General features: G+C 54.8%; 1 protein-coding gene across 8 annotated transcripts in view; it reads right to left on the reverse strand.

Annotated features, from left to right (window-relative positions):
• Positions 1–19,281, reverse strand: part of ACSL6 (acyl-CoA synthetase long chain family member 6) — a 61,481-nt gene extending 42,200 nt beyond the window's left edge. For 3 of the 8 annotated variants that reach the window (XM_047730711.1, XM_047730710.1, XM_047730717.1), the window contains exons 1-2: positions 19,128–19,281; positions 1,916–2,136 (exon numbers count right to left, since the gene is read on the reverse strand). In XM_047730711.1, the coding sequence (XP_047586667.1) occupies positions 1,916–2,136; positions 19,128–19,176 (270 nt within the window). In that variant the 5' untranslated portion in view covers positions 19,177–19,281. Of the gene's footprint in view, positions 1–1,915; positions 2,137–7,426; positions 7,679–9,646; positions 9,759–18,264; positions 18,396–19,127 lie in introns of those variants that run through there. The other 5 variants (XM_047730712.1, XM_047730713.1, XM_047730715.1 and 2 more) reach the window with 5 other exon arrangements.
• Between the last annotated feature and the right edge of the window lie 921 nt (positions 19,282–20,202).

The raw sequence follows: 20,202 nt of genomic DNA on the forward strand, positions 1-20,202 counted from the left end.
CCTGGATGGCACACACACGACTTCCACACTTGACCTGTACGCCCCCTCACTCCAACACAGTTGGCTCACGCACACAGGCCCGGTACGCTAGTCTCCCATAGGTGCACACAGCACCCACAAAACATCCAGAATTCCAGTTACAATTCATATACAGCTATGGGTCACTCCGTGGGGAGTGCCAGTAGGCGTCAGGTCATCCTCTGGCATCGGGATGGCCCTCATCGCCAGCTACTGCTGCTGTTGCTGCATCCCTAGGTTAAGAATCATTTAGGTGCCATCCATCACTCACATAGTAGTATGAATTAGTTTGTGTACTGGCTGAAGGTACCTGTCTGGGAACACTCCTGTCCAGGACACTCGATCCTTCTACAGCACAAATTGGACCTGTATCTCTTTACTACTTAAAAACCCAAAGCAAATCCATGTTGCCTGCCTCCACGCTCCTAGCCCATGGGGCTTTGTCCTTACTGGCCTCTCCAAACAAGTTGTAATTACAAGTCTACTGAAACGATTAGTCTAGTGCTTTCTCTGTGTCATCTTACCAAGTCTTTACCACAATCTTAGGAAGTGGGCATTCTTTTTATTACCCACTTGGCAGTTGAGGACACTGAGGCTCAGAGAGTTAAGAAACTGCCGAGGACCATATAGCTAGTAAGAGGCATGGCCAACCTTTTGGGGCTGCGGGTCACCAGAGGCCATTCTGGTCACCACTCTGCTAGTCCAGGGTTACCCCCTCCACTGTCCAGCCACTCCATGTAAATTATCATTTCCCGAAGCCACCGGGTGCAAGATCACATATCCACACCTTTGCACACATCATGCCTCCTGCTGGAAAAGTACCCTGAAAATCCCTGTCCTACCTAGACCTGCATCTTCTCTGACCACACAAAACTCTGCTATGCTCATGGTTGAAGAGAGGTATCCTTAAGAGCAAAACAGTAAGATGCTGAACTGTGTGTATAGCAAGCTAGTATTCAGAAAGAGGGGCAGGGTACTGGGGTGGCTCAGAGGGTTAATTAAGAATCTGACTCTTGATTTTGGCTCAGGTCGTGAGGTTAAGCACCCTGCCTCCCAGGCTCCATGCTCAGCACAGAGTCTGCTCAAGATTCTCTCTCCCTCTCCTTCTCCACCTCCCCTCCTCTCTCACTCTCTCTTTCTAAAATAAATAAATAAAATCTTTAAAAAAAAAAAAAAAAGAGGGCAGATAACTATCCATTTGCTCATGGAATGTTCCTTGGGGAGGAGAACTTGCAGGCGAGGGGAAGAAGGTAGATCTTCAGTCTATAACTTTTCCTCTTTGGAAGTGTGAATACATTAACTATTCAAAATGTTTATTCAAAAAGTTTAGGAAAAAGACAATTTTTTAAAAGGCAAAATAAATTTCATAAGCTTAAGAAAGAAAGAAATCTCACCAGTCCTTTTAGATTGAGCCTGGAATACCCTTGTCCAGGCCAGACCACTGCCCTTCCTCTCCTTGGTGGCCCTCCTGGGGGCCCATGTGCCCTGGGAAGACAGGGCCATGGGGTGGGCTCAGTTCTGAGTCCCAGTTCTAGACCAGGGGCTGGCACAGGGAGACCAAGAGGGAAGTTACCTGGTGGCCCCTTGAGAACCTTAGGCTTTCTACTGAAGCACCAGGGAGCCAAGGCTTCCCACCCAAGAAGCAGACAAACTAGAGATCCAGTGCAAGGCCACGGTTGGGCTCTGCCCAGGGCTCATGCTCAGTTCCTAGAAAAGGCAGAGGAGCACTGTGTCGGAGACCCTGTTCAAGGCCCCTGGGGGGCTTACTGGCTCACCTCCAGGGGAAAACAAGATTCTCTGTACCATTTTGGGTCAAATCAGCTGCAAGTTTGGCTTCTACCTTTAAGACGCCTCTACCTGCTACTTGCCACAGGCCTGCTGCTTGCACTCTGCTCACCTCCACTTCCTCTGACTGCATCAGGAGGTTGCATGGTGGTTGCAAGGCCTTTGGCCGGTGCGTGAACCAGTAGGCGAGGATAGCAGCCAGAGCACCCACACTCACGAGGGTGGTAGCTGAGAGGCTGCGGAAAAACTGGCCCAAGTCCCCCAGCTCGGGCAGCCGCAGCAACCTCAGGATCTCCTGTGTCTGCATCTTCTCCAGAAGCGAGAGGATGAACTCTGCAGGAAACAATAGGCAGTGAGAGAGGAGAGCAGATGGAGGCCAGGGAGGAGTCCCGGGTCTGTCCTTCCATCTGTCTTGGGTCACAAGCGGCACAGTGACCTCAGCCAGACCCCAGCCAAATACACTGTATGGCAGGCCCTGGGCTAGCTGGGTGTATAGTCGCCTGGTATAACACTGCATATCCCAGAAGCTGGCTTTCTAGAAGGACCTTTCTAGGTGACAGGCCAGAACCCTGAGGAGTCACCCCTGATACTCTCACATCCAGCCCAGTTCTGAGAACCATATGCTCAGGTCCTGGGCCATGACTGACAGATGCTTCCGTATTCTCTGGAGGCCAGCGCATGCTCTGACATCTCTGGAAGTAAAGCCTTCTGAGCCCCAAGGTCTGGGTACAGACCAATATGGTCAGACCAGTGTGCTTACCTCTGCTCCTGGGGTATGAAGAACACAGTGGCCAGAATGAATGGGCTGATGTAGGCTCCTCCCACTCTACCCCAAGCTCCCAGTCCCAGGCCCTGACCCTGAGGGAGACAGAGAAGGCAAGGGGAGCAGAACCCACAGACCCATCCTGACAGACACCTCTGGCCCTCATGACACGAGGGCATCACTCTATCTGGCAAGGTTCCAGGGAGTGACACAGCAGGGTTCCCCCAGGTCTACACCCTCATCCACCACAGGTGCTCCTTAAGAAAACTTGGAGCCAAAGTCTTGCCAGGGCCAGAGGTGATGCTGTGGCCAACTTTCTGAGGAATAGCAGCATTATCAAGAGCAGCCAGGGTAGGGTCAAGGAACCACTCCCTGGCCCCAGACCACTGACCACTATGCGCTGGGGCTCTGCACTGCCCCTGACCAAGCACCAAGAGGCACAGGTGACCCGCCATTAATTGGTCCCATTAACTGGATACCCCATCCGCTAATGTGTAAAGGAAACAGGAGTGGCCCAGGAAGCACATGTTAAACTGGTGGGAAGGGAAAGGAAGCAAAGCCCAGAGAGAAAGGGCTCAGCAAGGTGCTGTGTGCTCTCCTGGGGGTAACCAGCATTTCCTGCGATATGGGGGTCAGGGTACCATGCTTGCCCACCTCAGCCTGAGAGGACACAGTGAGCTTACCTGGGGACAGAGAGGATGCCTTGGGGTGGACAGGGGAAGCATTTCTGTGGGAAGCATTAGTGACTAACGGTTCAAAGAGAGCAGTCCCAGAAGCTACCATGTCCTCCCAATGGCCACTAAGTGAACCATGCTGGCAGAGCGGACATGGCCAGCTGGGCTCAGGGGTCTACACTTAGGACTGAGAGAAGGAGCAAGGATGGACCAGGCACTGGATGCTCTTATCCCCATGGGGGCCTCCTTGGAGTCACTGCCTAGGAATATCTGAGACTAGTAACGCCACAAAACACCGACAGGTCTACTAGCCTGCTGAGGGCTGGATAGGCTCCAGGCACCACTTCCCCGTCTGCAGCCACTCTCCTTGCTGGCCCTCTACCTCTGGAAGCATGGCTGTGGTTTCACTTCTTGGGAAACAACGAGAAATCCAACAGCAGTCACTCTACCGCCATAGGATATGAGCCAAGCTGCAATTACCTGACCCCTGAGAGAGGAGAGATCTGCTGAAATCCTGACAAATAATATTTGTACTAAAACACACCAGAGATGAGGTCAGTGATGTGCAAAATCATTGCCAAGAAAGCAGGCAAATCTTGTTTCAAATCCCCTCTCCTTCACTCACAAGCCACACAAGGTTCCACATAACCCAGCTTTGTGGACCTCTCCTTGCCCATCTTTAGAATGGGGACAGCATCACTCAGCCACATACTCATAGTTAGAGGCACGCCATGACAAAACAGATGGGTATGGAGTATGGCTGCGAGACCAGGAGGCTGCCCAGTCAAGCAGGTCCAAGCACCTGACAGAGGTGGGCTCCAGCTGCAGCCCCTCAGGAGCCGATGCTCTGTGCACAGCACAACAGGCCGTCTGAGTCCTGGAAACACTCGTGAGCCACCCACAGACTCTGGGGGCTCCCTGGGGAGCAGAGAATGTAAGCCCCCGGCACCATGGTCATTCCCACTGAGTTCCTGAGCTGGAACCCCAATTTTCCTGGCAGCGTCCTCAAGCTAGATCAGCCAACAGGCTATCATCCCACAGGAAAAAACCACTCCTGGCATATCAATCACATGAGGTGCCACACTAGCAGAGAAGAGGCCTGGCTATGGACCTCAGTGAATTCACCAAGGAAAACCATTCTGGGGAAGATCCTGGGCAGGTGACCAGCTAACTTCCTTAGGACATTTGCTTCCCTAATCTGCAGATGGGGTGACTGAGTCATGGCCATGCCTAGCAGAGAAGTGACTTAGTCCACACATAGAAAATCCAAATATGCTCATCAGCTCTTGGGGTAGGCTCTGAGCTGCCTAATGTTTCTTCTAATGGGGCTGAACTGAGTCAATGGGCTGAAAAACCTTGGACAAGCTCAAGAGCTGAGCTATGTGGTCCCAAAAATGTCAGCAAGAACCCTGCAAAGATAGCTCACTATCAGCAGTCCTTAGCCCTCGGCAGTAGCTGCTGGGCGCTGAGCTGCAGGAGAACGTGGCATCTGCAGTCTCTGCTGCCATGCTGGGGTTTTCGCAGAGCACAGCTCAGAATGGCCAAGTCATCCATCCACCCAACCAACCCCCAATCACAGAGCAAACCCTCCCCACTCTCCTCTGGCTCAGGGCTGGGCCCTGGGACAAGTCACATGTGGGTCTGCCCTCAGTCCCATGGAAGAGACACATGAAGGAGGGGGCGGTACTGTGCAGCACAGTCTGGGCCGTGATCAGACATGGGGAGCCAGAGAAGGTGCCTGACTCAGGGGAGTCAGGACCTGCTTCTGGCAGGGAGTTGTACTGATGCTGAGACAGATGGACAAAGAGGAAAGTGTGTCCTGAGCAGAGGGAAGCCAACACACAAAGGTTGGAGCTGACAGAGAGTGGGGAGCACTGAGCCGGCTGAATATCCTGCTTAGGAAATTAAGTCTGAGCTCTGGAAATGTTGTACAAAGGTCATTGCCACCAGTCTGAGAGGCTAGCCTCCTAGGTACGTGCACTCTCAGAAGTCACCAAAATATCAGAGTCCCCAGGATAGGGAAAAGCAGAACTTGTCTAACCTTCCTGAATTGCTGGTGTCTGGGAAGCAGAAGCCCTCGCCTGAGATGGGAGCACAGAGACGCTGCTAAAGGTAGCTGCCGTCTACAGGTACACAGGGAGCAAGAGGGGGAGCCCGATCCAGGCCTCAGACTACAGCCTCCCAAACCACAACCTCATGTGGTATCACCACCCCACCCCCTGCCAGCACTGGACCACCCATACCCACACCTCTATGTCCAAGGGTGTCAAGCTCTCACATAACCGGCTCCAGACCTGCTCAGAAGACCCCAGGCCAAGACCACAGGGGTGGGAGGCAGCATGAGGCCGCCAGAGCCCAGGAAGTGGCAGCAGCCAGTCAGGCCCATGGCTGTTTCTCCACCATGCACACACTAGGCATGGGCGCCCTTCTCACCAGCTTTTCCAGGCTGGGCCCTTCTCTCCAGGAAGCCCACTTGCCTGGGGCAATGGGAGGTGCTGGAGAAAGGGCTGGACTCCCCGCTCCTCCTCAGGTTGGGCCTGCACCCCTGCCTGGTGGGCAGCAACAAAGCAATCAACTGGGCACCATATCATGCTTCTAGGCTCGCCAACCTTCTCTGACACAGTCAGGGCCGCATGCATCTGCCCCAAGACCTGGGAGCCACTGCTGGGCAGAGCTGCAAATTCAGGTCTTCTGAGGACACGAGCCTAAGAGCCAACCCATGCCACCAAACACTTGGCATGGGGGCAGGGTAGAGCCTAGGTCTGGGAGTCTGGTCTCCTTTCCTTATTTCACAGGGCCTTGGCCTCCTCTGACCTTCACTCCCTCTCTGTTGGACTAGGGTGGGGTTTGGTGGTCCCTGGGGTGCTAGCAGTAGCTGCCTCCTCCCAGGCCCCAGGAGCCTCTCCTGGTTGCAGTAGCATGGGACAGGGATGGGGAGGTGGGCAGCACCCAAGGGAATCAGTGGTGCCCTGTTGCCAAGTGAGCTGCTGTGTTTGTAAATATTCACCTGAAGGAGGACCCCACCCTCAGCTCAAACCAGTCTCCTCTCCTCCGGCGTATCCTATGCCTTCTTCTCCTCTGGCACAGAACAGTTCAGGATACAGCTATTGGCACAGGTTAAGGGCCTGGGACTACCCCCACCATAGTAGGTCCTCCACTGACTGGAGCACAGGGAAGGTAGGTGGTAAGAGACAGAGCTGTGCAGGAAGGGAGAGGATGGGAGGAAAGAGACACCGGTGGGAAGCATGCTGGCACCACGGTGACCAGGTGGTTGAGGCAGAGCTCAGGGCACAGTCCCTGTGGAGATGGCCCTGAGTCCCATGGCTTGGCTCCAAGGACCCTCTACTGAACCGACCTCCTAGCCCCAGCACTCTAGACCTTGGCAACTTGGCTAGATGGCTCTGTCAGGGCCACCTCCTCAATAGGCCTCAAAGGTGACTACCCCTCTTCACCCCACAGCTCCTGGCCTGGTCCAGCCACCAGCAAGCACAGTCCAGACTCCCACACCAGCCTCCTCACAGGCGTCCCTGCTCTGACTGGTGCCTATACTGATACCAAGTATATTTTCCCAACACACAGACATGACTATGTCATGCTACTACTCAAAGACCTTATTTGGCTCCCTACCACTACCTTAGGATAAAAGTCCAACTCATCATGCCCAGTGCTGAAGAACAACCTGACCCTCAGATTCTTCCCTTCTTTTAGAATCACCCATGTTCCTTCTCTATCAGACTGGAGTGGGGTGAGGGCCCTTGCAGCAGAGTTCTGAGTTTCTGAAAACCTCTGAGGAGTTCAGAAATGGTAGGCAGCACAAGGCAAGCCACCGGATTACTAAAGAACACCCTTACCTCCCAATGAAAAGCTTCAAAAAGAAAATCACAACCTCTCCCAGGGACCTGGGTCTCCAGCAAACAAGGCAGGGAAAGGGCTCCAAGGAGAGTTCTGGTGCTGCACTGACCTGGTCCAAATCGACTCACACTCTTGATAGCCGTATGACCTTGGATAAGTCACTTGACCCCTCAGGGCTACTTCTCTAAGAAGCTCAGGGTCAGAGAATGTGGGGCCAATCACAGAGTAAGTGAAACACTCATAGACAGTAGTTAGCTAAAGCAGTTACTCTGTCTCTTTGCCAGCCAGAAGGGCTCAAAGATAACTTGCAAAAGGACATGCATTTACACCCTACCTTTCCAGAGTGCTCCTGGCACTGGGGAGGCAGCTGAACTGGTCCCACTAGTACCAGCCTCCCTTTATAAAGGGTGTGTGGGGCTCAGGGAGAGAGCTTACCACATCTTGAGCAAAGCACAAAAGTGGCGAAGGCCCTGCCCCGAGTCTGCCCTCCTGGGGACAGCGGATGGCAACAGCCGCCCGATCTGAGAAGCCGGGTGGCAGCGGCGGCGTTAGCAGAGGTGGCAGCGGCTCCCTGGCGGCCGCGGGAGCAGGTCTGGCAGGGACCTGAGCACAGAACAGCTCTATGAGGAGCTGCCCCACCCCCCATCTGCACACTGGGCAGCACTGGCTCAGATCAGCTTAGAGCCAAGCAACTCGCCTTAACCCCCACTCTGCCGGGTGGCCAGAGCTCGGCTCACGGCTTCTGCCCTCTCCCCCACTCTGTCTTCAGTTCTGGACAGAGTTGGCCAAATGGGTTGCTTAAGGACAAAGCCTCTTTACACACCCATCTACGACACTGATTAGGGGCGAGAGCTTCAGCCGGGGGCTGGGGACTTGCCGCCTACTTGAGTGGTGGAAGTGGTAGGTAGTAGTTGGGCGTGGGGGTGCAGATGCCAGATCTCTGGCTGAGTGAGGCATCTGGAGGCCCAGGAGACTCCACCTCCAGGCCCTCTCAGAGTTCCAGGGGCTGCCTCTCCTCCCCACCCCCCCCCCACCCCAAAGGTCACAACCTGTCTACTTGGGGAGAAGAACAAACTGAGCACAGTCCCAGATAAACACATCTGCTCAGAGATGCCCTGGGTGCTCTCCAATAGGGATTGGGGTCAGCAGGTAGAAGAAGATACTGGCTTGTCCTCTGCAAGACCCCAGGCCAGCACATCAGCCCTTTCTCAATGCCTGCCCTTAGAGATACAGCCATCCCAAGCCAGAATCTACACCCTGGCCCAGTGGAACCAGAGCTGAGGTCTGAACTCTCTCAGCACCCCTGGCAGACAGACTGGGACCAGAGGTTCCAGGGACTCCCAGGGCCCCACTTCTGCAAGGTCTGTCTCCATAGGATGAGGGGTGGGGGTGTGGCTCCCACTTCCATGACCAGTACATGGCTGAACACACAGGAGGAAGATGGTCGCCACTGCTGAAGAGTAAAATGCAAATCGAGGCCACAGTAATTAGCTCACCGCCCTCCAGGCCCTACCCACACCTAGTGCTTCCCAGTCTGCCAAAATGCGGCCACTGTCTATCCAAGTCCGACCTACCTCCTCAGCAGCAGGGTGGTCCCACGCCACCGTCCAGGGCTCTGAGCTCGCTCCTAACGGACTGCGGGCACAGCCAGCCTAGTGAGTCTGGAGCCCACAGACCTTGCAACACTTCCCTGAGGCTGATGCGGCCTTCAGCTCAGCCCACCACCCTGGAGCTGGAGCCGCCCAGAGGAGAGCTTCCTGCCTCAGCTGCCCCCTCCTGGAATTTGACAGGAGCCTATCTAGGCCCCCCAGGCCACAGCCTCCTCCAATCCACCCCGAGGAAGCTTTAAAATACACAAATGCCTGAGGACCCACCTTCTGCTCACAAAGCTCCTACCTCTTCCTTCTCGGCAGGACCCTTACTTTCCTCTAGACATCTTCAGAGAGGTTTTTAAAATAAGACAAAATCTCTGTTTAATGCTTCCTGGGACGGCTTTTGGAGCAAGAAATTCAGCAGCCACAACCCAGGTCCTGGCTGATGGAACCACCCCCGGTGCCGGGGACGAAGAGGCTGGCAGCAGTTCTGTGCCAGTAAGGGTGTGGCCCAGCCCCTAGGGTAAGAAAAGCAGGGATCTCACCACCACACCTGTATGACTCTGACAGGCAGACACACAAACCCAGCAGCCTACCCTGGGCCCACTCTCCACCCTGTGCTCACAGATATTCATGCTTGGCTCTATCATGCGCAAGAGGCTTTATTTCCATTTTCCTCTTGGGTTTTAATTAGTCACAGAACCACAGACAATTGGGGCAGAGATGGGGCCCAGGGCCTCCCCGACTGGGGACCTGCCAGGTGAGAGCTGCCGCACATCCCGGAGAGGCTGGGACGCAGGTTGCTGGGTTACAGTGACTCACCTGTGGAGCTTCCCCAAGAAGCCTGATGCTAGCTCTGAAGGTTCAGTTAAGCCTCTTCAGTGTGGGAAAGCCCACCTCTGGCAGGCTGGGCCTGAGCACAGCATGGGGCCGGCCACCCCTGCCAACAGGCCCGGACTCACCTTGATCATGTCTTCCTTTAGCAATTCATTTAGCATCCAGGAAGCTGCCTTCACTGCCCTCCTCTCCCCACACCTTCCTCTCACCATGCCAGCACCTCTAAAGAATCCCACTCACCCAAAGCCCGGGTCAGGGAACATGGGCCCACATTCCTGACGATAACACTGGGAAGCCAGGCTCAAACGACACTTTCGGGAACTTAAAAAATACAAAGAACCTTGAGGACAGAGGAGCAAAGAGAAACAGAGTGTCTTTCACAAGCTGGGAGATAAATGTCCTCACCATGAATCGGGCCCAACTAAAAACTCCGAGCAAAGAGGGGCATCAGAGGCTCAAACTGGCAGTAGGCCCTTTGGTGATATTTGCAGAGCACAATAACCGGGGCCCACGGAGTGGGTGAGCCTGAGCCTCACTGTCCTCCCTTACACACCAAGCCCCCAAGGACAGCAGGCAGAATTCAGGGATGCCACTGAGGGCCATGAGCACCACAAGAACAGAGGGACACCCCCTAGCCAGACCCAACTGTGCAGGAAGCCAAATCCTGTCACCGCAACATGATCCTTTCCCTTCCCAGCCAGTCCGTGTTAGGACTGCCCATTTCCTAGCCTCAGGATCCGTGATCCGTTTCCATCACCTGCCCAAACTGAGGACATACTGTGCACCTAGTAGGTTCCAGCTCAAGGGACCAAAGGCTGCTCCTGGCAGGGCCAAGGTCTCCAGAGCTCACTGTGGTGGCCATGGCACGGGATGCAACTATGCTAAGACATAGTTGTGGTCACTGAGGTGGGGGGATTCTCTCACTGGCACCCAGCTCAGGAAAAAATGCACAAAAGAGGAACCTGGGACACATCCTTAGTCAGGGACAGGGAGCAAGGAGGGACTCAGGAGCAGATGGGAAGGAGTGTTCTGAGAAGTGGACTGAGGGACGGAAGTGGGTTGGTAAGTTGCAGGGAGACCCTGTAAGATGTTGAGGGTCCCAGGAAAGAGGCAGGAGTCTGGTTGCATTGAGGAAAGGGGTAGGAAGCCGAGGCTGGGAGGCCAGTAAGTAGCTGCAGAAGAGAAAAGATCATCGTGGTATTGTCTACAGGCCTCTCGCCTTCGGTGTCATAGCCAGGAGCTGACAGAACCCAATAGCTCCTAATACCCCCAGGGTTTTAAGATGCACAAGTGCCCCCAGGCAAGCTGCGCCCCCAGCTCCCTGATGAAGGGGCTGCTGCCACAGCCATGATCTACCCAGTCTCTGTCAGGGCTGTTCCAAGGGTCGCTGGGTTTGTCACAGAAGAGACAATGAGCAAGGAAGAGAGAGTTTTGCCTTCGGTTAGACGTAAATTTTCTGGAAAATTTGATAAATAATTTAACTTCTTGGCTCCCCCATACTTTGACAATGTTCTTCCTCTGAATGCCACAAAAGTAACAAATCCGAGTTCCACTCAGTTCAGCCGAAGGCTCTGCCTGTCAGTGGGACCCAGTCACCTCCCAAACCACCCCTCTGGAGGCCAGGGGCACTGTCTCTCACTGCCCTCTGGTTGCCTGGTCCTGCTCTCGGCCAGCAGGGGCCCTTGGCGTCCTCAGGGTTAATGCCAGGCTCCAGCAGCCCAGCCCTCAGCTGGGCAGGGAGCATTGAGAATTCGGGCCTCTTTTTCAAGGCCAGGATGAATGGGGAATATGCAAATACCCACCTCCCGAGGAGTGCAGGGGAGGGCCTGCTGCTGTATCTTTCCACTCTGGGCCTGTCACATGAAAGGGTTTGTATTCCTGCTGCTGGCTCTGGCGCCAGACTGGGGCTGTTCTCACCAGAGAACAAAAATCTCTTTCAGACCCAAGCAAAACGAGGCCCTGGCTGGCTGGGGGAAGGCTGTTGGACGTTGTTCACACTGACCCACCGAGAGCACCCATCCCTTAGATTCCTATTAAACCCACCACCTTTCCAGAGGGAGCCAAAGGCCTCTGGAGTCTCTGAGGAAAGCCCTGTGTCAGGTCCAGTGGGTGGCACCAAGGAGTGGGACTGGCTCATTTGGAGGCCCCACGGGTTTGTCCCTTGCAGACATAGAAATGGCTGGCTCTCGGGTCACCACCTTTTACGCAGAGGGGAATGCTGGTAATTCTCAGGGTGTTGACAGTTAAACATGCAGAAAGAAAAGGAAAGAGAAATTACAGTAAACAAAAGACCTGCAGCGCACAGTGAGGACTTTTTAAGAATGGAGGCCACGGGCATCCTCTGCCTGCCTTGCCGGAGGCCACTGGCACAGGAGCCCTCCAGCTGGGGCCGGGGCTCCTGGTAACCTAAGGCCCAGTGTGCAAGATCATAACCTTCTGGGACACTACAGGGCTTGGATTCCATCCTCCATAGAGGCCCCATGACAAGGTCAGACTTTACTTTTGTTCAGATTTCCAGAGGCCAATGCTGCTTTTCTGACATCCCTAAGGGCTACCTAAGCCTATCCCCACAGTGCAAATCTTGCACCCTGAGAAGTGAGGGTGCTCCTCAGACTCCCATGAGCAGGAGACAGTGACACAGGGAGCCCTCAAACACACACATGATGGGTGAGCCTGAGGAACAATCTAGAACAAAACCACTTAAACTGATTAGAAACCAAGAGGAGGCCTAGAGGATGCTCTGTTGATTCCTGCGATCTGAGGGAAACTGCCCTGGTCAGCTTCTCAGCCCAACGAAGATGCCCTTCTGGGATGAGTGTCCACTACTGCTCGCTCCACGGGTCTTCCTTCTAGAGGCTGGGGCCACATAGTACACTCACAGAGCCAGGAAGCCAGGCATGTCTGTGAGTGTTCAGGGAGCAGCCCTGGGAGGAACAGGAGGCAGCAGAGGAAGAGGAAGAGGAGGAGGAGGAGGAGGATGACGACGAAAAAGGACACTTCAATACAGATGGAAAGGGTGCTTCCCAGGTCACAGTCTTCCCTGATATCTGACCTGGGCAAGGAGGTTGGGGACATACATACCCCCATCTCCCACCAGCCCACTGCCCAGGAGAAGGCCCGCCCTCCCTTTCTCTCCACCATTCCAGGCAGAGCCAGGCTTGTGGACAGAGCCTGCAGGCAGGAAGGGGGGCTAAGTGTGGGAGTTGACAATGTCCCTTACAGAACCACATCCAACGCATCTGCTGGAAGGGAATATCACTGTTAACACTGAAGTCTGCCAGAAGTAAGCAAGGTCCTGGGCTTTAAGTGGTTTCATGCACACCCCAGTTTCCAAACTTCAGGGGTCACTGCAGGCCTGGATGGGTCCCAGTGAGTCTCCCATCTCCATGCTGGTAACTGCCTTCTTCTCACTGGCCTCTGGAGGCCTGCCATCCAGCCTTTGGCCAACCTCCCTGTCCAAGCGCACTGGCAGGCCCTTATTCCATCCTGCCACTCAGTCTCAGCTCCAACAACCCTCGCCCTCCTCTGATTGTCCTTGCTGTGCAGGCTTGCTGTCCAATCTCTAATTGACCTCACTGTCCGTCCCAGTGACCCTTCTGCCTACTTGACATGATTTGCAGTCACTTGGTCTATAGCCAAGGCTGGGCCAGGGGTTGCTGGTCAGGAGCCAGACTGGAGACACTTAGCCCCCACAACAATCTGCACATTAGAGGGAGAAACAGGGCTTTGCAGCAGGGCTAAGTCCTGCCTGGTTCCTTGGGATCCACTTGCCAAGCTGATGGTCCAGGCAGGTGCAGTGTGCTGGGAATAGGGCAGGGTTCCTGGTGTTGGTTAGTGGCCTTGGGCCCAGAGCAGCCCTTCTGACCTGGGCCTGCCTGTTCCCTCTCTCCTTCCTCTAATAGCCATCAATCGCTGGGTCTCTTCCTGACTCCCAACAGGTGTCATTCCGGATTTGCTTCTCCCAGGCTCTGAAAATGGAGATGCTGATTGTTCCCTCACTAGCACCATCCTGGCCTGGCTTCCTGCTCTAAAGTCCCCAGGAGACAGCTGTCTCAGAACGTAGGACTGAATGGGCAGAGAGGAAATCAGAAGCGAGCTTCCCGCAGTTCTCCACGGACACTCCCATCCAAATGCCTGGACTAGCTGTCCGAAGAGGAAAGATGTCTCCGGGCAGAGCAGGGGAGTAGGCACCCATGGAACTTCTTGGGATTTGATATCTTTCACGTTCTGAGATTACAGGCTGGGCCTCAGAACAGGTCACTCAGCTTGGTCCAGAATTTATGCCAACCCATTTCCCAGCTTGCCACTTCTGCCTGTCACAGAATTAGATGATCAAGATCAAGCCTGCATGAATCAGAAACCGTAAAAAGGAACCAGGTCTGGGAATGACTCCACCCACCATGAGCTCTCAGAGCAGCCAAACAATGGTGGGAGATGTGCCTGGGTATCCTGAAGGATACCCCAAAGTAGTATCCCTGAGGCCCAATCGGTGACTAGTGAGGACTCTGGCCAGGCAACGGCAGGAAATGGGGCCAGCACACCAGCCCATTCAGTGAGCTGGGAACCCAGACTAGGGCCTGCTCTCTGCTCTGTTTGGCCAGAGTTCCCAGCCTACTGGAGCTCTAAGGAGACAAAAGGACCTTGCCCTCAGAGAAGAATATATTCTCTACAAAACCAATCACCTGCAGCTAGGGATTAGATTGACCTACTGACCGACCTTCCTTCCTTCCTTCCTTCCTTCCTTCCTTCCTTCCACAATTACTTTTGGAGCACCTCCTTCTGTTCTGGGTTAACACTAAGGGTTCTCCCAGAAAGGCTGAGCTGTCCTGCCTGAAGTGAGTTCACACCTGCTCCCCCCACCCACTGCTTCTACTACACTATCATCACCCCCGCCCCCCCCCATCCCGAGGTTGGCATGGAGACTGGCACCTAGTAGGAGCACACTCAAATTCTGTTATTAGCTAACTGATGTGTGGTAAGAAAACAGCTTATAAAACAAATCATTATTAAAATAAACTATTCTCACAGAATTCTTCCTATCCTTCATTAAGGTAACCAACACTGGTACATGCTCTGCCTGGCCCTGGATTGGGGCTCACAGAGGAGACACTCTGGCCCTGCCCTCCAGATCATAATGTATGAGGCCAAAGACTGCAGGTCAGTGGAACAGGTGCCCCTAGGCAATGCACACAGCATGTGAAGTGCAGGGTAGTGTCACCGTGGCCACTCACATGACCAGCTTGGGCTATGTTTCTTTGACGCTGCCACTACATACACAGAACAAAGCCCAGTGCCTGGGCTGGTATCCCAGAGCCTGCAGACCCCAGCCCTCATGACCTCACTGGCCAAGGAGAGTTTGTCCCTAGATTTCCTTTACTCCTATGGCCTTCCTTGTCTTTCCTCATACTGGTCCTTCTGCCAGGAATGCCTTGTTTCCCTAACTCCCTCTCTGCAGGTCAGAACCCTGTCCCTGCTTTGAGGAAGGCCTAGATCGAGTTAACATTTAAGGGGACCCTTCTATGTGCTGGCCCTGCTCTTGACAGTTGATGCCAGTCCTCTCTTTAAACCCTCCTCCTTCCACGGACTGCTCCCTTGCTTGCATCCACTACAGAGCCTGCTGGAGGGCTCAGGCCCTGGCTGCTCACACCTGGTGGTCCCTCCCTGGACTGCAAGTCTGAGAGGATGGTCTGGCTCCCAGCTCTTAGGAGTTGCTTCCCCTCTGAACCTCCCTGAGTCTCACTGACTCAACTGTTAAATGGGGATAACAGCACTACAGTGCTGTGGGAACGATTACACGAAAAGCTTAGGGAATTACAGAGCACAGTGCTTGACACATGGTAGGTGCTCAGGGAAACAGCAGTCAAATCAGTATGTTTGCAACAACACTTCCCCCCACCCCATAAAAACAACTCTCCTCCATCAGTACTTCACTGAATGGATATTTGAGTGCCTACTATGTACCAGGCTAATTACATGACTAATGACAAAGTGCAGCCTATGTTAGACAAATGCCTGTAAATATTGCCTCCTTTTGCAAACAAGCCAGAGCCTCCTGCTCCCTTCTCTTGCTTGCTACGTGTATGGGACAGCCCTGGGTCCCGTCTGGGCCTGTAGCCAAGCCAAAGTCAGGCTTCTGAAGGTCAACCTAAGAGCCCTTATCATCACGTGGGACAGAAAACCATGCAGAGAACAGAATGGCCAGGTTCTGACGCCCTCTGGTGTCAGTGTGCTGTCACTGGCAGGACCCTTGTATCCTACCACATGCTGGGCCAGCTGAGGTCAGAACTTTCCCACAGGGGAGTGCACTGTGTGCAAATCACAATTTTCTTTTGTGAGGCATGCCCTCAGCTGTTCTTCCTGGAGCTCCACAATCTGTAAGGATCCTAAGTGCCTACTTGGGTCCCCTGTAATGGCTCCAGATCTCACACTCCTCCTCCATCCTAATGGAAGCCTGGAATCAGTTGAAGATCTGATAGGACTGAACTCAGTAAGATGTGCACATCTGCACCTGCCCCAGACACTTACAGCCAGATGGCTGCCACAGCAGTCTCTGCCACCTGGGCCAACCCCATTCCCCAGGGTCACAGCTTGGGCCTCCTACCTTCCCCTTCCAGGAGCCCAGCGGTGACCTGAGCCACCGTCTAATCTTGTCTGAAACATCAACAGCCTCTATGCGCTCTACCAGCCTCCCCCTGCTGGCTCAGCCTGGCCACTGCAGCCTGGTCTCTGCCACCTAAAAAAAAAAAACCTTTCCTCCAGAATCCCCTCCTCCCACAACCAAGGATCCTGGGCACAAGACCATGAAGACCCACTCACCCACAGTTCTTCCTGCACCCCTTGGCTGGCCTGACTCTCTCTACCCAGTTTGGCCTATCTGCCTCTGACAAACATCCCTGTTTGCTGCAGAAGCCTATTAAGATGCCACCAGTGGTCAGGTATGTGGTTGAGCAGAATGGACCTTGTCCAAGGGCATGGGGCTGCAGCAACCTAGAAGGAAGGATGCCCTTTCAGAAATTCACCTCTCCGAGAGGTGTCTCTTTCTGCTTTGCCCAAGGCTGCCATATGGCCAGGCAGAAGTGCCCATCCATTGCTCCCACAGTCCTCTGAGTGCTCACCGCACAGAGACCAACCATGTTTTCCTGGGGCCAGGTGCAGCATCTGACTCAGGCTGGATCTATTTTATTTGTTTCCTCGTTTACTGCTTAACACACAGGTGAGATATGGGCTGGCCTGGGACTCAGAGATGGCCTCCTCTGTGGGGAAGAGGACAGATGCATCTCTGGTTCTCCTAGGGTTCAGAGCATGTGGCTGCCTCCTCTAGACAGACAGTTCTTCCTCCAGGGGGCGTCCTCTTACCCTTCACATCATCCTCTCCCTGCAGTCCTCTGAAGGCAACCCTTGTCTCCTTAGGGCCAGAAAGGGTGGCAAAAGTACATAACTTTACTAAAGAGTGACATCACCTTGAGGGTCATCTCCTGTTTCTAGCTGCGCCAAAGGGATCTGACAGCTGCCCAGGGACCCTGGAGATTACAAGGCCAAATGTGTGGTCAGTCTTAGCCTAGGAGTTCTCTCTCTCTCCCCAGAGGAAGGCTGGGGTCCAGGCAAAGTCCCAAGCAAGGTGGACACAGAATCTGGGAGCCCCTACAGGTGCAGGGGGTATTCCATCAATGCCTGCTACTCAGTCTCTTACTCTAACATCAAGTGTGGCATCTTTGAGGAATTTCCTGTTTGCATTGAGCAGCTTGCCCTATACAGAAGCAGCTGCCACCTGCGCCAAGAATCTCCCTCCCTGACCACTCCAAGGCCTCTGTACAGTCCCTCAGTGAGGCAGTTTTCCCATTCAAGGAGATATGCGACCACTTTGGGAAATGCTCCATGAAGCAGACAGAAGTCCAGTTTGAGTCAGTGCCTGCTGAACCCCAATTTCAGACCAAGTACCCAATACTATGAGAAGCTTTTTCTCAAAGGTTGCTGATTACTCCTGGCACATGTGGCCCTGTGGTCCCCAGACCTCTCCCTATGTTTGCAGAAGACCAAGGTTCCAGAGAGTTGCCCTTGGATCCACCACTGGGTGAGGGCCTACTAAGGATAGAGCAAAGGGTCCTGGTACTAGGGAAAGGCTCTGAGACCATCTCCCTTACCTGTGACCCCAGCTCTAGCCTAGACCTTGCCTGCTAGATGAGCATATCAGGCCCAGAATGGCCCTGTACAGCCTGTCCTCAGACACTGGCAGACAGAAGGAGCTTAGGGAGCTGAAGGGATTAGAGAGGCCTCACTCACTCCCCAGCTCAGGGGAAGTATCCCTGTGGCCCAACTCAGGGCAATGGAGTTGGGGGGATGGTGATTACCTGGCCCACCAACCCTCAAGGTTCAGGCCTGATACCACCATGCATTTAGCAATGATTGCTCACTTAAAACCTCACATCAAATCCCACTCTGCCAGATATTACCCATGTGACATTGGGCAAGTCAATTAACCTCTGAACCTCAGTGAGAAAGGGAAGGCACCACCAAACTCCTAGTATTTGCTGTGAATTTTAAATAATACATATAAAACTGCAGGTAAGCTTTTCAAAAGGGTTGGCTTCCCCTTCTTTGGCTCAAAAAGAACCTTATTACCTCCTCTGTTGCTGCAGCCTGTATGTGAAATAATAATATTTATTATTTACATTAACATTCAAAGAGTATTTGCTCTGGACTAGGTCCCTTTCAAGGCCAGTTTAAGGTTCCAAACTTCACATACCTTATTAGGCTTAAATCTGCAAATGGGCAGCCGGAAGTGGAGACCCTGTAGTGGTATTATACCCTGGAGGAACACGAGGCTCTCAGAGGGGACTGGCTGGTGCAGGCAGCAGAACTGGTGGATGAACGGGCCTGTGGTGAGACCCCAGGTGTGTGTGTGGTGGGGAAGGAGGAGGGAGGAGTGCTGGGCAGGGATTCAGAGCTGGTCCTCACAGCCTTTTAAAAGAATGCAGGGGCGAGGAGCTGACTCCTATGGGGGGGGGGGGGAGGGGAGAAGGCTGGGAGCAGTGGGGACACAAGCACTGGCCAGAACTGAGGAGTCAGGTGAATACCCTTCTACAGAAATCTTGCGAAGGTTTCTGGCTCAAGGGTGGGCAGTGAGGGGTCTTGAGGAGACCCCTGCCCAGGATAAGGAAGCCCAGGTCGGTGCTGGTTACGTCTCCCACCTGCAGTAAAACGTCGGGGACCAAAACCCTAGGTTTCTGGATACTGGGGATGGACAAGGGTGCACCGCATCTGTCCCTTGGGTGACGGGTGAGCTCGGCCTAGTCCGACCACGGATGGTGCTCGCTATAAGGGGAGAGGGTGCTAGAACTGGAATGAGGTTGTTGTGCGGTCCTGAGAGCAAGGCCCCTCATGTCCACACACCTAGCTGCTTCTCAAACCCGAGCCAGAGCCCGCCAGAATTTGGGAGGTTGGGGGAACGAGCTGGGAGCCAGGGTTGGGGGGAGAGGCTTGAAGGGACCGCTCAGCAGCGGGGACCGGGAGTGGGCTTGGGGGGGCGGGCCGCACTTCCACCCGGGGCCAAGACCCTATAGCGCGCTGGGGATGGGGGTCTGGGAAGAGGACAGAATGGGGACTTACCCGCGAACAGCCAGAGGGATCCCCCGGAGACGAGGAAGAAGGTCAGCATGTCGGTAAGCGGGGCCGGGCCTGGCCCCGTACGGCCTCCCTGGCCCGCAGCCCCGCAGCCCCAGCAGTCGCCGCGCCGCCGCCGCCGCCGCCGCCGCCGCCGCCGCCGCCGCCGCCGCCGCCGGGTATTTTTAGCCCCCGCCCCCCGGCTCCGCAGCGCCCCCCCTCTCCGCGCCGCTGCGGAGTCCTGACAGGAGGGGGAGGGCGCGGCGCGCGCTCCGCACCTGAGCCCCCTGCCAGCCCCGCAGCCTGCGGAGTTCGGGGCGCCTCCCGCGCTCCAAGCCGCGTCGGAACCGCCGAGGCCGGGCGGGGGAGGGGCCGGCCGCAGGGCCAACCAGCCTTCTGCGCCCCCGCCCGCAACGTCAGGACCAGGCGTTCTGGGAAAACCGGCAGGAGAGGGGCGCACGGGAGAAGAGCGCGGGACCGTGACGCCGCGCCCACCCCACCGCTGCGCGACCCTTACCCCGCGTGATTGCTGGGCAGGCTCTGGTGGCAGAGGGGTTGCAGTCACCTGTTCTAAGAGGCACATGTGCCTGTGGGCCAGTTTCCGCTAACGCGGACGCCCCCTAGGACCCAAGTTTGCAGACACCAGGAGCCTCTGAGTGCCAAGTCTGCAAGCCAGTGAGGAGAGAGGTGGTGTGTCTGTATAGGCTCTGGCGAAGGGATTAGGAGGCCAGATTAGTGCCCAGATTCCCTGGGGACCCCAGACCTCAGATCTCCCCTTCTGGGAAGGTTGGATCTGAGGCCATCAAGGTCACAGGAGGCTCCATGTAGTCACAGCCTGCCACATGGGGTCACAGGAAGCCACATGGAATCACAGGTGTTTCTTGAGGACACAGGCGATCATAGTCTTCATACATAGCTATTTGTGGCACATGAGGCCTCAAGAAGCCCCTCATAGCTACAGTGAATGTCTATATGGCCACCCACAGGCGCGTATGGCCACAATTTTGGCAGAGGGGTTAGACAAGTTCTGTTTCAGTGTCTGGGATGGAGGGAGAAACCCCAGTTGTACATTCTTCCAAAA

The sequence above is a fragment of the Lutra lutra genome, chromosome 5 (genome assembly GCF_902655055.1).
Source record: "Lutra lutra chromosome 5, mLutLut1.2, whole genome shotgun sequence".
In the NCBI taxonomy this organism is placed as follows: domain Eukaryota; kingdom Metazoa; phylum Chordata; class Mammalia; order Carnivora; family Mustelidae; genus Lutra; species Lutra lutra.